The following is a 15,530-nucleotide window of genomic DNA, read 5'->3' as shown; positions in this document are numbered from 1 at the left end:
TACTTACAGCAGTCGCTACTAGTCCCATCAGTAACAAACAAAATTCAAAGCAAAGCTAGACGGGAAGCCAGGCACTTAGGTTTTCCTAAAATTTTTTCTATTGCTATGATGCTTGCTACATGTGTGCACATGTGTGTGTGATCTAGCACACACTGAAAATGATGGGAGGTGGTGAGTGGGAATGGATCTGGCTCTGTGTCCCTAGCATTAGTAGACTGGATTTTCCTACCAGTTTCAAAGCACAACTGCACCTAACCTACATCAGCAGGCACTGATCCAGGCCTCTGATATGGTTGCATAATTTGCTCATTAAGGAGGTGCACAATAGCTTTTCTTGCTCATTGATTAATTATTAATCTTATCATGGTCTGTCTTCTGGTTTTTAGGTCTTTCAGCAAGAAAGAAAGAAGCCACTCAGAAAAAATGGCATTCCCAAGTTATTATCCCCATCCTCACCGCAGCAGCGAGGTTGTCACCAGGTCCGTCACACTGACTGAGAACCACAAGCTCTCGGAACTTTCCAGGCCAGATAGCAGGACTTCTGCGTTTGTCCCATCCCCAACAGAGGCAAGGAGTCACTATCCTGAGCAAAAGCAAGGCTTTAAACCCTTGTTCCTTAACCTTACTCCTTCTGGATCTGGCCAGTCCTCCCCTAATACGCCCACCCAGACTCCCTCAGACTTCCAGAGCGCAGGTGATGGCCAGGCTCTGAGACAGCACCATGCCAAACGAGATGCTGTTCCCCCTGAGGGCAACAGTGATATTCAGTCTCTGGATGCTGTCCAGGATAGATCCCCCGAGACTCCCACAGAAGAAATGCAGTGGAGAAGGAAAGCCGGGCTGCTTCACAGATCCCTCCCACCCAAAGTGGTGTGGGCTCATTTGGTCAAAGACAACAGCTACCCAAGGGCTATGGTGTCTCCGCCAGCGGCTGGGCCAAAGTTCTCCCAGAGGGGGCAGTCCCTGCCGACACAGAGCAGCGCTTCTTCTGACCCAGAGACTCCTTCTCCCCAGGGGACAACCCATCTGCGGATCTCGGAGTCGGGCCTGCAGCTCACGCCCCCACCATTGCTGCAGGACGATGAAGACGACGAGGTGTTTGTCATGCCTTCCCAGCCCGGTGTTGTTGCTCCACCCTTCTCACCCCCACTGCCACCCCATCCTCATCCTGTTCCTGAGCTGAGCTCTTGCACTTCTGCAAACAGCACGGAGGAATTCCCACCTCCTCCCCCACCGGTGGTGCTTCAGGGGAATGGGGCAGCTGGAGACAAATCCACCAGGCTCACAGAGGAGGCCAAAGTGAGGTAAGGGAGGGCTGTAACGCGGCATCTCAGGCGTTGTAGGGCCATATACAGTAAGATATGCGGGGCTCCAGACAAATGTGACTGACCTCTGTAGCTCTGCGTGCGCGAGACCCACCCACAGCTGCTAGCTGAGCAGGATGCTTGCAGAGGAGTGTGCACGTTACGAGGGGAGAGGGACAGATAGACAAACTCACTGCCACTAGGCTTTGCTGGCTGCCAAGAGCATTGCCAAACGATGTGGCCAGGGCAGGGCACAAAGCAAGAAGGCAAAAAGCTCTGCGGCCCATCAGCAGATGCACTGACAGGTGCTTAGTAAGGAAGGCAAAGAGGGTTATGGGTGAGAAACTATCCTGGTCTCGTACTCCCTGCAGTTACCGTATGGATTTCAGTGGAGTTGCTTCTTACTCCAGCATGAAGAGTTAAAATGGCTGCTGACTCCTTCCAGTTACTGGTTTTTGAGAGAGAGCTATGAAAATCCATGACAGTTTTTCCAAACAGTTAGAGTTTCCCAGAATACATTTTAGACCTGGCACAAAATAATGCTGTTATGAAACAGTGACCATCTGCCAAGAAGTGGCAACACAAATATGTCACAGTAACACTGTATAGTGAATTTTTCCTGAAGGATAGGACTTTGGGCTAGGTGCCCAGCTGATTTAACTCGGCACAGCTTCCCTCGCTCCCAAGGAGCTGCTCTGATTTCCATCTGGGAAGAATCTGGCTGGGGCTGTGGTAGTGATTGGCTTTTCCAACATGAAAAGAACAAATGAGTATAGGCTGCTCAGGATGGTACTCCCAGGTGGTGAGACTCAATGTCCCCAGCTTGTGAGCAGAAAACAAACTGGTTTGTCACTCATTAGTTCCTTCTGTGTTGGAATGAAGGAGTAGCAGTGTCCAGGCTGAGGGGACAATATGCTTCTGGTGCCAGCAGCTTCATACTGTGGGCCTTTCCGTGTTGAAGTGAGAAGTAAGAGACAAAAACAAGGGAGAGAGAAGGAAAACTTACTTGTCTTAGGCCTTCACCATGTGTTTACAATGTGTGGTAAGTTTATCGTCATCTCACAGAATTTTTCTGTCCATAGCAGCTTCAAAAGCTTTCCCAAAGCCCTGGCCGAGAGGGAGATAACAGGGTTGGGCACCGGTATCAGTGAAAATAATCGGCCCCTCTCACCACCTGCATCAAAGAGGACTAGCTCTCCATCTGCTGTGGATAAGCAGCACCAGTTACCTGCTCCTTCTGAAGGGCCTCAAAGCACTGATAGACAGCCCGTAACTCAACCTGAAGGCAACCACAGAGAGCCAGCAGTCATCACCGGAGAGTCAGAAAACGGCAACCTGGACTCTGGGACACTCAGCACAGCACCTCCAGTAAAGGCAAAGAAAAAGACCCCAGAGGATATTAAGTCAGAGGCTCTAGCAAAAGAAATTGTCCATAAAGACAAGACTTTGGCTGATATCTTGGATCCAGATTCCAAAATGAAGACAACCATGGACTTAATGGAAGGGCTTTTCCCCAGTGGAACCAGCTTGCTGAAGGAGAACAACATGAAAAGGAAGATGACGCAGAAGAAAGCTAGCAGGACAGTAGTCACAGATGACCCGTAAGCACTTCTTGTTTGGGTTGCGGGCTAATGTAGCAGCAGAACTCGTGCCTGCTTGCTTTTAAGGACAAGCTTGTGCTGAATTTTTCTGCATCTGTATAAGTGGATGCTGGCAGAGCGTGAGTTTCTCAGTTCCCAGGCGTGAGGACTGGCAGGGCATTTCTGAATGCCCTTTCCTATGAGCTTGGCTGTATGTGTGGCCTTTGAGCTCACCTCTCTGGGCTGTGTAGAAAACGATGCTGAGCTTGGGCAGGAAATGAACCGTCTCTGGAGATGTTATTTGATTTTGCTATCTTAACCTTTGTAATCTGAAGCAATTCAGTCCAAAGCACAGTAACAGAGATATGAGAGTAAAATCAGGACCAAAACAGTGACGGGCAGAAAGATAGTAAGAGGCCAAATTTTGGAAGGAGGGATGTCGACGCCTCCTTATTACAGGGGGATGCAAAGATCAGCCCAAGTCCTCCAGTGTGTTTTTTTTTTTTAAGATAAAGACTCCCAAGTGACAGCTGGAGAACCATATAGAAATAAGTTGTAATGTATCGTGCCAGGTAAGACGGTCAGTCTAGTCATCACCAGCTGAGCTGTGCTGATTTACCTTCAGCAAGGGCCTGATCCTGTATAGCACTGTTAACCAGTCAACATTTGAACAGAGCAGCTGCACTGCTCTCCACAGGGGAGAGGTATGAAAGCAGCTGACACGCACCCTCTGATGGCAGGAATCGGCCATTTCCTTTGTGGTTAATAACATTGGGAAGGTACCAAAGAGAGAGTGCTGGAAAACCATGGATCTAGGCACGGGAACAAGTCAGGCTCAGACTGAACTCCTCCTTTTTCTTCCCTGTGGCGTAGGAGAGAAGAAAAGGAAGCTCCTGTAACCCTGGTCACCTGTCCTGCTTATTACAATGTTTCAGCACCCAAAGCAGAATTGCTGAATAAAATCAAGGACTTGCCTGAAGAAGTAGGTGAGGAAGAGGAGCTGCTGGACATCAATGAGAAGAAGGTAAATTCAGCGCACACCACCATTTGCTGGTTACATTCCTGAAATAATAAGAAGCCCCAAAGTAAAGTGCATTTCTATTTGATGTCAGCTTTTGGCAGTCCCAAGTTGCATGGGGGCTGGGCGCATTTAGGCCACCTGTGAAGCTTCATTAGGGTGACCCAGATTGAATGAAGAGAGCTAATCTGAGTACTCACTGCAAATTTGAGCACAAATTTTGCACAGCCCTGAAGCAGGTCTGTATTACGCCAAATGCTGAGCGTACAGGTTCTAAGAGGCAGTCCCTGTCCTCTAGCAAGGAAGGAAAAGGGAGAGGTGAAGTGACTTGAGCAAGGACAGCTCAGGTTAGAAACAGGAACAGAGTCCAGCTAGTGACTGCACTGTCTGAGTGCATGAGGTTTCGCCCTAGGATTTTCCTCTTCAGTGAAGCCAAATTACCCATTTTACCTGCTGTCTGCACTCCCTGCCTCCAAAGAAACATTGGTTTCTCTTTTTCCCCCACACTTCATTGTTTCACTGACCCGCTGAAAGCCAGCAGCACCTCAGCAGCTCAGTCAGTGCAACCTTGATGTGACTTGGGTGGGAGGAGAGCAGGGCAGGAGAGGAGGAAACATTTTCCTCTCTTATTGTGGCTACATTTCACTGAGGAATGGCCCCTGCAGTTCTTGCTGTAGGCTTGGATGCTCTGTCTTCCTGGGCTTTTGCAGGGCCTTCTAATTTGTCCCTGTGGTTGTCTCACATTGGTTACCTGCTAATTACAGACATGTTGCAAAGCTCACAAATCCCAAGGAGCCACAAGCAGGTACTTGCCTGTCTGTGCCTCCCTTCACACACCTACTACCTTCATGTCAAAAGCAGCTGTGCCTGCCTGCCTGTAAACTTAAAACATCCTGCATTGCACTGAACAGAGTAGCACAGCCCATATCTCGTGCTGTTTGTACAACAGCAGAGTTTAAACATCCGGAAGGATACAAATATTTGTGCAAGTCCCGTATGCTGTAAATATAGTACTTTAATTCTTCCTGCACTGAAATCAGGCATGGATTTAAAGAAAGGCTCCCAAGCTCAGCCTCTCTGCCAAAGTGCAGAGAATCCATGTGTCTCTAGCACAACTTCACATTTTCTCCCTGGGTCCTCATCCCCATGCCAAGTGTAAAAAAGCAGAGAGAAGACGTGAGGCTGAGTGGTGTTCGCAAGTATGCGATTTGTCCTGCAGCCCTGACTTGGAGAGCTCACCTCTCTTTTTCATATTGCCTTACTGTTTCTGTTCTCAGCTTTTCTCTGCTAAGCAAAATCTGCTCTCTACCAGGCTTTAATACAATGACAGTTAGAATGGGACCTCCACCAAAGTGCTCTGTAACACAAATTATGAGTACTGAGTAGATTAGCCCTATCTTGTGGAGCATTTGAGGTGCAGGTAGGACCCTGTCAAGTCTTTAGGAGCTGTCATACCATGCCACTGGAATGGGTTAGAGACAGTCACCTATGCCTGCCATCTCTTATTTCTGTGGTGCTACCCAGATTCTGGGTAGCAAGATAGATCATGCATGTGTTGCTAATCAAAAGCATTTCCCTAAGGCCTTTGTCTGCTGCCCTAATTATCTGGCCCAAGCTATTGGTTGTAAAGCACCCAGCCTCCAAGTTAAACGCAACCCCTGCCACGTCTGTAGCACTCGATCAATTCTTGAGGTGCTGTTCACTTCAAAACCGGCTGCCTGCTTATACCAACATGAAAGGTAGGGAGTGATTAAACAAGATGAGGGTGCTGCTCCAAGGAGTCGGTGGACATGCTGCAAGCATCTGACAGGCTTGCAAGTAGATGTCCTGCCATGGAGGACAAGTCCCAGGCCTCAAAGGTTACATTTGCATGGAAAACAGAAATGGATGGGAGTGATTAAGCCCATACAGCAAGATCTGCCTGGCATGTTTGTTCATGGTCTGTGTGAAATAACATTTGCATAGGCATTATCTGAGAAGGCAGCTACTCTGAGAGGTCGTTTGGATAAACCAAGCTCATTTCCATTGTAAGTATGCAAAGAAGCTATATTGGTTGGCATTTGAGATTGCAGGATAGTCACTGATTAATGAACACAAAGCAAGTATTTCACAGTCCCTGTCCAGCTCCCATGCCTTCAGAACAAAGGTACGTCACTCCCAGCAGTCCCGTAGCCTCCTGCTACGGTTGGAGGGCAGGTCTGCACCTTGAGCAAAGCTCCCGGAGCAGGGAGGAACAACTGCCAGTTCTGAGCAGCTCGGTCCTCCTGAAAACCCGTCAAAGTTAATGGTGGACTTTGTGTCCAGCCTGTAGAGTCCTGCTATAGAGTCTTCCCCCTGGCATCATAATCACTGAAAATGGATCCCTTCCTTTGCTCCTCAGGATTCGGTCCAACAGTCAACTGATAAGGACCTCAGATCTTTTATTTGAAGGTGGTGTTAGCATCACCAGGCACAGGGAAGGGCAAGTGTTGCTTCTTGTCTCTGGATGCTACCTGTCCTACTGAGAGGAGAAGCCAAGTAAAGGAGTTTTGGTTGTCCCTTATGTTATCAGGTGGGATTTAGTACCACCTTTGCTCTCCAGTCCCCCTGAACTACACTGCTAACAGCGTGACTTGGCAGTCATTCCAGCATAAGCCTGGTAGCTGACATTTGCTTTAAGAGAATATTACTCGCATTTTATTCAGTCTTTGCATATATGGGGAAGCTGACAGTGGACTGTTAGTGCAGCCACAAAACCATGCGCTCCAGAGGATGCACGCAAAGTGTACCATCTAGTGGTGTCTGCCTAAGCAGCGTTTGGTAACTTCCCGGCTGTGAAACCAGCCTTTTAAACCCCGCTCTGACAGGCCACCCCTGGGGAGAAGGGCCAATTCAGAGCAACCCCCAGCCTGACCTGGGTTTGAAGATCCTTTCTCCTTCGAAGCAGACCGCCTTCCTACTTGAAATTACTGTCAGTTTTGATGGAAAGAAGCCTGTGTTAGTAAACTTAGAGAGAATATTTTCAGGCAACCTTGTGATTTACTTCTATTTCATCCTGCAGTGTTTGTATGCAGAGTAGATTAACATACATATAATGGTGCCTCAGCAGTGCATAAGCTGAAGAGACTGGAAATACCCAACCCTTGTATGAAGAGCTTTTCCTGCTCTCTGTGCTCTCAGTTCTGAGGAAATGGAAGCAAGAATTGCAAGCCCCAGGCCATAAACTTCTGCTTTTGCATACGTCCTTCCCCTAAATCCTGACAGAGATTAGGATCCCCAGCACATGTGCAGCACTGCTGTTTCTGGAGTTACTGAACCCTGGGGGCCTCCTTTTCTTCAGCAGTGAAACAGTTGCCAGCATTTTCACAAAATGGGTGTGTGCTCTCCATGTCTTTGCTCAGTCGCTAAGTAAATTTAGAGCATCTTTGGTGTAAATGCTTGCTTGATGCCTCTCCGTATGAGGCAGTGCCTGCACAGGCAGGGACTTTTGGTCACGGCTGAATTTGAGGCTTGCACCTCAACACTGAGGCGGCTGAGTAAGGAGCAGTCAGTAGTTTCAGGGTACTATAGGAGGGGGAAATATGTAGCAATTCCTTCTGTCTTGCTAAGCCATATGTAACTAGTAAGTGTCAGCTCAGCCTCCCGTCATGCCATTGATACAGCTTGAATTCATTTTTCTGCCAGTTGTTTTGTACAGTTCTGGGTCATATAAAATATAACATCCAAACAAGAAATCTCAGGCTGGGCCAGGGAGTAGGGAATATGCAGGAGATGTGGCTGTAGCTCTTTTTACTTGGAGACTTTAAAAAGCTTACATCTTGCAGATGTAGGTAGCTGGGTATCAGAATATGGTCACCAAATCAGATGTCTCTTTTATAAATGTTCGTTGATAGCAGAACAAATATATCTTCATGTAATCTGATCGGGTATTCAGATTATCACCTAGATGTGGAATTTCAGAGTTTTCTCTGTTTCCTCCTTAATGTCTTCCCTGTCAGCTGTTGCTGACTTGACCCTTCTCCTCTGGAACTGTAGCCATATCCTCTTGTTGTCGTCATCCATATGACCAGGGTGATCACAGCAATGACCGATGTGGCAATGTGTTTCCCTTCTGACAGGCTGAGCTCATCGGGAGCTTGACCCACAAACTGGAAATCCTGAAGGAAGCCAAGGAAGGCCTGCTTGCAGACATTAAGATGAATAATGCTCTTGGAGAGGAGGTGGAGCTGTTGATCAGCAAGCTATGCAAACCTAACGAGTTTGACAAGTACAAGATGTTCATTGGCGATTTGGATAAGGTGGTGAACCTCTTGCTCTCCCTCTCGGGACGCCTGGCCCGCGTAGAGAATGTTCTGAGTAGTCTAGGGGAAAATGCCAACAGTGAAGAGCGGGTATGTATCTGCACAGCCATAGCGTCTTGGTCTTTTTTGGGATGCGGGGCAGCACCAGTCACAAGAAGGTGCTTGTATAAGCAAGCTAGGACCTCCAAAGGCTCACAGGAAGGCAGGTGTCTTAGCACTTATGTATAAGCAGTAGCAAACGTGGTTCTGTCCCTGGGAATCTTGGTCCCGGTTTGTTTAAATGTCTCGGATCCTGCAGCTTTTGTCTTGGAACAGAATGGCCATGTTCGGGACAGCATGTCTGCGACCACGGCCGGAGGAAAGGCTGTATGGTGTTGTGCGTCATGGAACAACCCACTGCCTTTTGCCTCAGTTGAAGCCACTTTTTAACATTCTTTGGGTGGTTGTAAGAGACAAAGCCAGATATTCCTGGTAGTTGTTGCTTTCAAGCCAGCTTTACTGACTTTCTTGGAGCACTTTCTGCCCCACATTGACTAGAACATTCGGAGTCTGATTCAGTGGGATTCACATTCAATCCGCAATGAGGAGTTCATCCTCCTCCCCTGGGCTTTTGACTGTGTGTCTGGGAGCTTAGCAGCCATCCCGCCTCCCCCAGAGGTGGCAAACATGGTGTCGGGGGGAAGGAGAGGGGGGGATCAGTGAGTTTGGTGCTGCTGATACTGAAGCACTCTCTCTGGTGTGTGCAGAGTTCACTGAATGAAAAGAGGAAACTGCTGGCTGGCCAGCACGAAGATGCCCGGGAACTGAAGGAAAACCTTGACCGTCGAGAACGGGTGGTCTTGGAGATCCTGGGCAACTACCTCTCTGAAGAACAGCTCCAGGACTACCAGCACTTTGTAAAGATGAAGTCCGCGCTCCTCATAGAGCAGCGAGAGCTAGACGATAAAATCAAACTGGGTCAGGAACAGCTCAAGTGCCTGATGGAAAGCCTCCCCACAGACTTCACGCCCAGGGATGCAACAGCAGCAGCTGCCCTAGCTGCAGCACTTGCTACCTCTGCCGGGGTCAGTGGTAAAACACCTCCAGCGGTCTCTTCCTCACTCTAACCTTTCCCAGGTGGACCTGGGATACAGTCCTCCTGCTCAAGTCTATTTAATCCAAGTACTTGGCAGATGGTTCTCTACAAAGACAATGAACAGAGACAGGTTTAAAACAAGATTTTAATGAAGGAAAAAAATAGCAATAATAAAGGTTTTATTTTCCTTTCCTTCCACCTCTGCTTCCTGGAAACTTAAATCAATGTGGAGGGAAAATTCCTCCTGCCAGAGATGAGGAAGAGTCTCATGAGAATTAAACCCATTACCTTTAATAAAAAACTTGACCTCCTCTCTTCCCTCTCTTTCCTGCCTACCTGGCACCTCATTAAATAATGAAGGATCTAAAAGAATGAAGCCTTAAATATAAAACCAACCCATTCTACTGAACATTATTGATATTTATATTTTTTAAAGAACAAGACAGAATGTGTAAGTTTTTGTACATACTCTAATCAGTTACTTGATTCTACTTTGTTCTGTATGTAGAAAAGACATTTAATTTTGTATTTTGTGAAAACCTTAACAAAAAGAGGGAACCCCAAAGATAGTCATGCATTAGCTTGGAACATCTCTTCGCGGTTTTGTTGCTGTTGTTGTTGTTTTATAATATAATAAAGGGCTACCAGAAGAAGCTTCAACCTGTTTCAACACATGCTAAGTATACCATTAAGTGGCCTTGTGAAGGAGATTTTGACCAGGAAAATACAATCTTTCCTCTTGTGATCCACTGATTCTGGAGTTTAAGCACACTTCTATGAGAACCTGCATCTCAGGAGGCCAAGTTAGCATGAAGTAACAACTCGGGTCTGGACTCACTGCAGGAGCATGGGGGAAGTCTGTCTTTGTTTTGAATAATCTAACTCGCGATCTGTGTTACTGTTGCAGCCTGAATGCATTTCTGGGAGATGTGAGAGGTATCTCTAATGACATTATTTACAGGCCTGTTTGTGTGAAGGGATGGTGTACGCTAGGACTTTTTTCATACAGCAATACCTCATTTGTCTGAACCCACTTCATCAGAAATTATTTTACAAGCTAGAAGAGGCATTAACTTGAAATCCGATATTCTCTTCCTACCCACAGAAATCATCCACGTGGAATGATAATGTTGTGCACCCTGGTTAGATAGACAAGCGCCTACCATAAAGACTATTGGGTTATTTTCTACTCAGGGCAACCTGGAGTAACTAAATTTGCCTGACGGAACTTTACCGTATCGACTTACCAAGTGCTGGAGGATTGCTGCCAGTTTGCAGTCAGCAAAGCAGATTGGGGCAGATTCCCTTTTTCTGTATGTAATGTGCTTTCCTCTCTAATGAGCTGCATCGCCGTTTAAATGAAATGGCTAGAAGCTGCATGAACAGATTACCACCGTGGCTGATGAGCCAGATTTAGGTCATCTCTCTTCTAATCTTGCAGAGATTTCCTCCTGCAGCAGCGATTCAAGCTTCTCCTTTCTCCAGGGTGTTGCATTGTTCATCCTGTCCTATCTTGCCACCAGGACCAGAGCACAGAATTTAGTCATGTATTTTTTAAGTCCATTTGTTTTCAATTTCAACTCTAGCATGTGACTGAGAACTACAACATTCATTGCTTTCAGTGCTGGTTTTAAAGCCCCCCTTTTTTTTTTAATAGCTCACATCATAGCTCTTCCACAGGCAGCTTGGCAGACTAAAGAAAATGCCAATGCCCTTCTGCCATATCAAGCATCAATTCTCCAATATCCAAAAGAAAATCTACCTGGTTTTGTAATGCATTTTGAAGCAGCAAGCCAATTACTTGTGATGACAGCAAACATATCCTTTTCATTACTTCTGAGCTTGAATGCTGTTCAGGCTCGTGCAGCATTTCATGCAAACCCTAAGCAGGGGAACTGATTTTTATGCCTTAATAGCTGAATCAAAAACAAACTTGGAGGGAAAAGTATTTTTGGGGTCACTCAAAAATAATTATTTGTTTGAGTGGAGTTTCAGGAAAACAGTGGGGGGAGCTGTTTCAAGCCAATCAAAACATTTAATTTGTTCTAAAAAAAAATCCTACACAGTACTTCCATTTAGTTTATCATATTTAAAAGTGGTTTTCATTTAGATTTTTTTTTACAGCCACCCTTCCATCCTACGCTTACCAAAACAAATCAGAAAGACTTGGCAAATCTGGTGGGCTTTTGTGAACAGCTTGAGATCGGCTAACAGTGCATTTTCCATTTAGTAAGTTCTTCCCTGAGAAAGAAAGTCCTGCAGTCTACCCTCAGGCCAGGAAGAGCCTCCCATCCAAGCAGGGTCTGCCTGTTTGCTCCGGGAACCAGCACTGACTTCAGGGGGAGCACCTTGGGCTGCGCACGCTGCGAGGTCCAGCCGCCTTCGCCCGCATGGGATGCATGATTTGACGGCAATCGTCACTCTGCGTGCCAGCGGTACGCTGCAAGTCAAGTGTTTCCAAGTGGTGGGCAGTCAGCCAGCCTTGTGGTGGTGATATATAAGGCTTTATTAAATAGTGTGTAAAACAGTTTCTTTTGTTGGGTCCAGCTAAAAATTTTGACGTTAAGGGTTCATGGTGGTTTACAGGAAATTCAGATGTTTGGCATGGCTCTGTGGTCCAGCAAGTTTGGGGGTTGATGATGGAAGTCCTACATGTGCTCCCACTGTACACACAAGCATCAGCTAATGAGGCAAGTGATAGTTACTTAAATTTTTATAACAGCTTAGATCTTCAGGTGAAAAATGAGTTAAAGCCCATATTTCTTTTGTAAGCACTGGTAAGTTTATCATTAGGGAAACAGTCTTTGCACAACAATTGCTCCCCTAACTGCAAGTTTTGCTAAGTTCGGTAGAAGCACATCTTGACGTGTACTTAAAGGTAATTACCAAGCCAGTAGATTTACTTCTCAGTGCCTTTGCCAAAAACAAGAACCTATTCAGTGTTCCTTGTCCTACCTTGCTTTTCTCTTGTGTTTTTAAAACTAGAGTATAATGGAAACTCATTTCCCAGAGTGATGACATGATTTCATGGGACAGGAATACCATAGACAGAATTTTACACTTACTGTCTAGTCCTTGTAAACTTACTGAAGCAGATCTGAATTTTGGCTCTGGCTACATGAGATTTTTAGATCTGAACCTGTAGTTATGTGGCTGCAGTGGAGAAAACTAGTAAGCTAGATAGAGCCAGCATGATTTGCATTGCTGCCCCTTCCCCAAAATGCAGTGTCTTGTGCATCCCAGAGCTGGGGTATTTATCCTTGCAACTGCAGCAGGGGCTAAACATCACAGCATGTTAAAAACAAGTAATTCAAAACACATCTTGCAACAAACAGTGGTTCTCAACTGATGAGCATTTTTTGCTAAAAATGAGCACTGTTTTTATAATTGAAACATCTATTTGGGATATTGGAATGGTGAATCCTTACCTCCCACCCTGCCGCAGGGGCAGCGGCACTGGCTGAGTTTGCCAGCCAGCCTGCGTGGCCTCCCTCTGTAGGTGGCAATGGATGAGAAGTCAGTTCAGAGTACCTGAGTCAAGCGCCTTCTCCAAAGCAGTCTCCGGAGAAGTCCATCTGCTGTCGAAGGATCCTGCGGCAGCTGCCGGGCCCATTCAGCTGGCTACAGTCGCTGCCTAGCACAGGGGGAAGTGCGCAGTCTCACTTCACTAGCTGGAGGAAAAATCCTAGGTAAGGACAAAGCAGCTACACTTTTGACAGACATTGCCAGTTCAAAGTAAAAGCTAGTTTTACAAAGCAGCGGGGTGCGCCTCATTGCCTGTTACGTTACATTATGTTTGCACATTACAGTTAGGAACATAGCATTTTTCCTGAGTCAGCATTCCTTAAATTATGATCTTCAATTTCCAGCCAGTTTCTGACAGACCTGTCAGGAAAAGGACAGATATAAATCATCATTCCACAGCCTCCTGCTGAGGCTGTAGCCTTGGCACTAGAGAGCTGGGGTGCACTTTTCCTGGGCTTTGAAAGCAATCAAACTGCATTGCTGTCATAGCACCCAGACCCAGGACGGGGGAACAGAAAAAGATGGAGGCATGCACCGTGTTGCTGTCTGTTGCACAGGATATTGAAGCAGGTCTTTTAAACCTAGCTCTCAGTACGTCCTCACATGCTTTTGGCAACATGCTGTGCCTACAGTCTGCTCTGCCATGCCGTGCCATGCGATATAAGCACTGTGAAAATCTAGTCATCCAACTTAGAATTTGCCTTTTTTTATCGGAGCCCTTGGGCAATTGATGGTCACAAGGAATTCACATCAGATGATTTCCTCAAGACTAAATCTAGTAAAGAGTGTTTCCATGCTAGGGTCTGTTGGTTGTAAGTTTATACGCAAGATCTTTTGTGAAGGTTACCTATAAAATCGGTCAAACACAGTGCACCAAAACAGTTTATGCATCAGGCCTGATCCATCATCTCTACAACTCAGCTGCTGTCATGATCATTTAGACTGGTAATTAAGAGAAGCAAGCAAACCAAACTGGCTAGCGTTTCATACTCACTCCACACAAATCCTGAATAGTAACATGAGCAGTGACTTGTCATTTGCAAAATGGGAAACAGAGCGAGCTTTTCATACGCGGGCCCATGCTTTAAATTGGTATGAGCAAACTAGGGGCATCTCTAGAGACCCGATCCCCGGGTTTCTCCATGCCTTATTCAACCATCCATCAAGCCAGTGTTTACATCTGGGCTTGATTCACGTAAGAGCCGTTTCTTCCTTTATATCCCCTCCAGAGGGAATGTATGCTGACTGTGGCATGGTGTTATGGTTTGGCTGTGTTCCTACAGGAGTGTTGCTCATGCCTCTGCATGTAAACTAAGTGTCGTACACCTCTCGTGTATTACAGGGTTTTTCTAGCAATGTGTTACCGAACAAAGATCGTTTGTGTTGTGCAAGGGGATGTACTTATGTGGCCAGAGTGGTCTCAGTCTAGGAGATGGTCCTTTCCTGCCTGGTTTGGCCAGACTCTGCTGTCCCTCTTCAATACAAACTGCAGAAATAGGCTGAATTCAGGGTGTCGAGTAGTCCGGAGGGTGCTTGCCAGATGCTTATACATGTGCAGCTTATGCTGTTGCTTATATGCATACAGTAACAACCTCTCCAGCTGTAGCTCTGGCTTCTGTGGAAGTTGCTGCATGTTTGTGCTAAAAATCCTTGCAAAAATCTGCTTTCTCATTGCCCGTTGCAAGATGGCAGGGAGCTGGAGCCGGGCAGGCTCAGCACCCTCAACTGGGCTTGTGGGGTGTGTCAGCATGGTTCTGCCTGGATTAGGATTTGGGATTAGGAAAAAGGGTTCATTTTCCACTTGATTTCCAGCTTGAGACCATGTCTTTCTGCTAGGGTTGCTCTGTGAGCGGATAGCCTTCAAATGGAACAAGAGAAGCCAGCAGTACTTCTTTCATTCATGTTCTTTTTAGCACTAAATGAATTTTTAGGACTGAAGTGCAAAAAAAAAAAACCCCAAAACACATAATTCAGCTGGGGAGAATAAGAGCTGGTGAAAGTGTGACCGAATACTGACAAAATGGCTTACGAGGGACCGGCTTTTGCGCAGCTTGTTGTGCCACAGGTGTTTTGCTGAGCTAAAATAAGATTGTGACTAAAAAAAGGATCCGGGCAAGCTTAGAAAGGATGGCATTTGAAAATGAGAAGCCATCGCGGGAGGTTTTGGAGGAGAAAGCGGCTTTCTGCAGAAGTTTCTCTTGGCTCTCCAAACTGGTTTTGCGGCAGGCGCCATTTTACCTCATGAAGGAGCTGGGCGGGGCTGCGCCAACTGCCTGCAACCCCCTCACCACCTGCTGCTGCCGCACCCTGCTGAAGGGACACCCCCACACCCCCAGCACCCATCCCTCACCAAAATCTCCAAAAATGATAGCAGGGCTTGCTGCCCACCCCTCCAGGTGTGTTTTTACAGTTAGTTAGCACCTGTGGGGTAGTCAGGGCTAAGGAGGGACAGCAGGGCTCGGGGGCAGCCAGCCAGGAGCCCACACACAAGGAGGATGCGCACCTCAGCCTGAAGCCTGCTGAGAAAAGGTGAGTACATATATATTTTTATACATTTTTTCCCCTCATGTAGGAAGGCTTTGCAGCCTGTGCCTGCCTGCACCCGCTGTAGAGCAGCTGGGTTGGGATCCAGGGGGAAAAATGACCTAGTTTGTTGGAAAACAGGCACGTTGGGGGTTTGGTTTCCACAGCTGTGTCCTCAGAGGGAGGGCCCCGGCATGCAGGGACATGACAGTGCACATATCCAGG

The 15,530-nt window shown here is 46.8% G+C and overlaps 1 protein-coding gene across 4 annotated transcripts in view; it reads left to right on the top strand.

Moving 5' to 3' along the window:
• Window positions 1–9,917, top strand: part of SHROOM3 (shroom family member 3) — a 52,334-nt gene extending 42,417 nt beyond the window's left edge. For 2 of the 4 annotated variants that reach the window (XM_075501292.1, XM_075501289.1), the window contains exons 6-10: window positions 387–1,304; window positions 2,390–2,905; window positions 3,758–3,908; window positions 8,000–8,272; window positions 8,929–9,917. In XM_075501292.1, coding sequence (XP_075357407.1) covers window positions 387–1,304; window positions 2,390–2,905; window positions 3,758–3,908; window positions 8,000–8,272; window positions 8,929–9,288 — 2,218 coding nt within the window. In that variant the 3' untranslated portion in view covers window positions 9,289–9,917. Of the gene's footprint in view, window positions 1–386; window positions 1,305–2,386; window positions 2,906–3,757; window positions 3,909–7,999; window positions 8,273–8,928 lie in introns of all 4 variants that reach the window. The other 2 variants (XM_075501291.1, XM_075501288.1) reach the window with 1 other exon arrangement.
• Window positions 9,918–15,530: the final 5,613 nt, after the last annotated feature.

The sequence above is a fragment of the Mycteria americana genome, chromosome 4, assembly GCF_035582795.1.
Source record: "Mycteria americana isolate JAX WOST 10 ecotype Jacksonville Zoo and Gardens chromosome 4, USCA_MyAme_1.0, whole genome shotgun sequence".
NCBI classification, from domain to species: Eukaryota; Metazoa; Chordata; class Aves; order Ciconiiformes; family Ciconiidae; genus Mycteria; species Mycteria americana.
The sequence above is the reverse complement of the archived record's forward strand: the minus strand, read 5'-3'. Positions and strand labels throughout refer to the sequence as shown.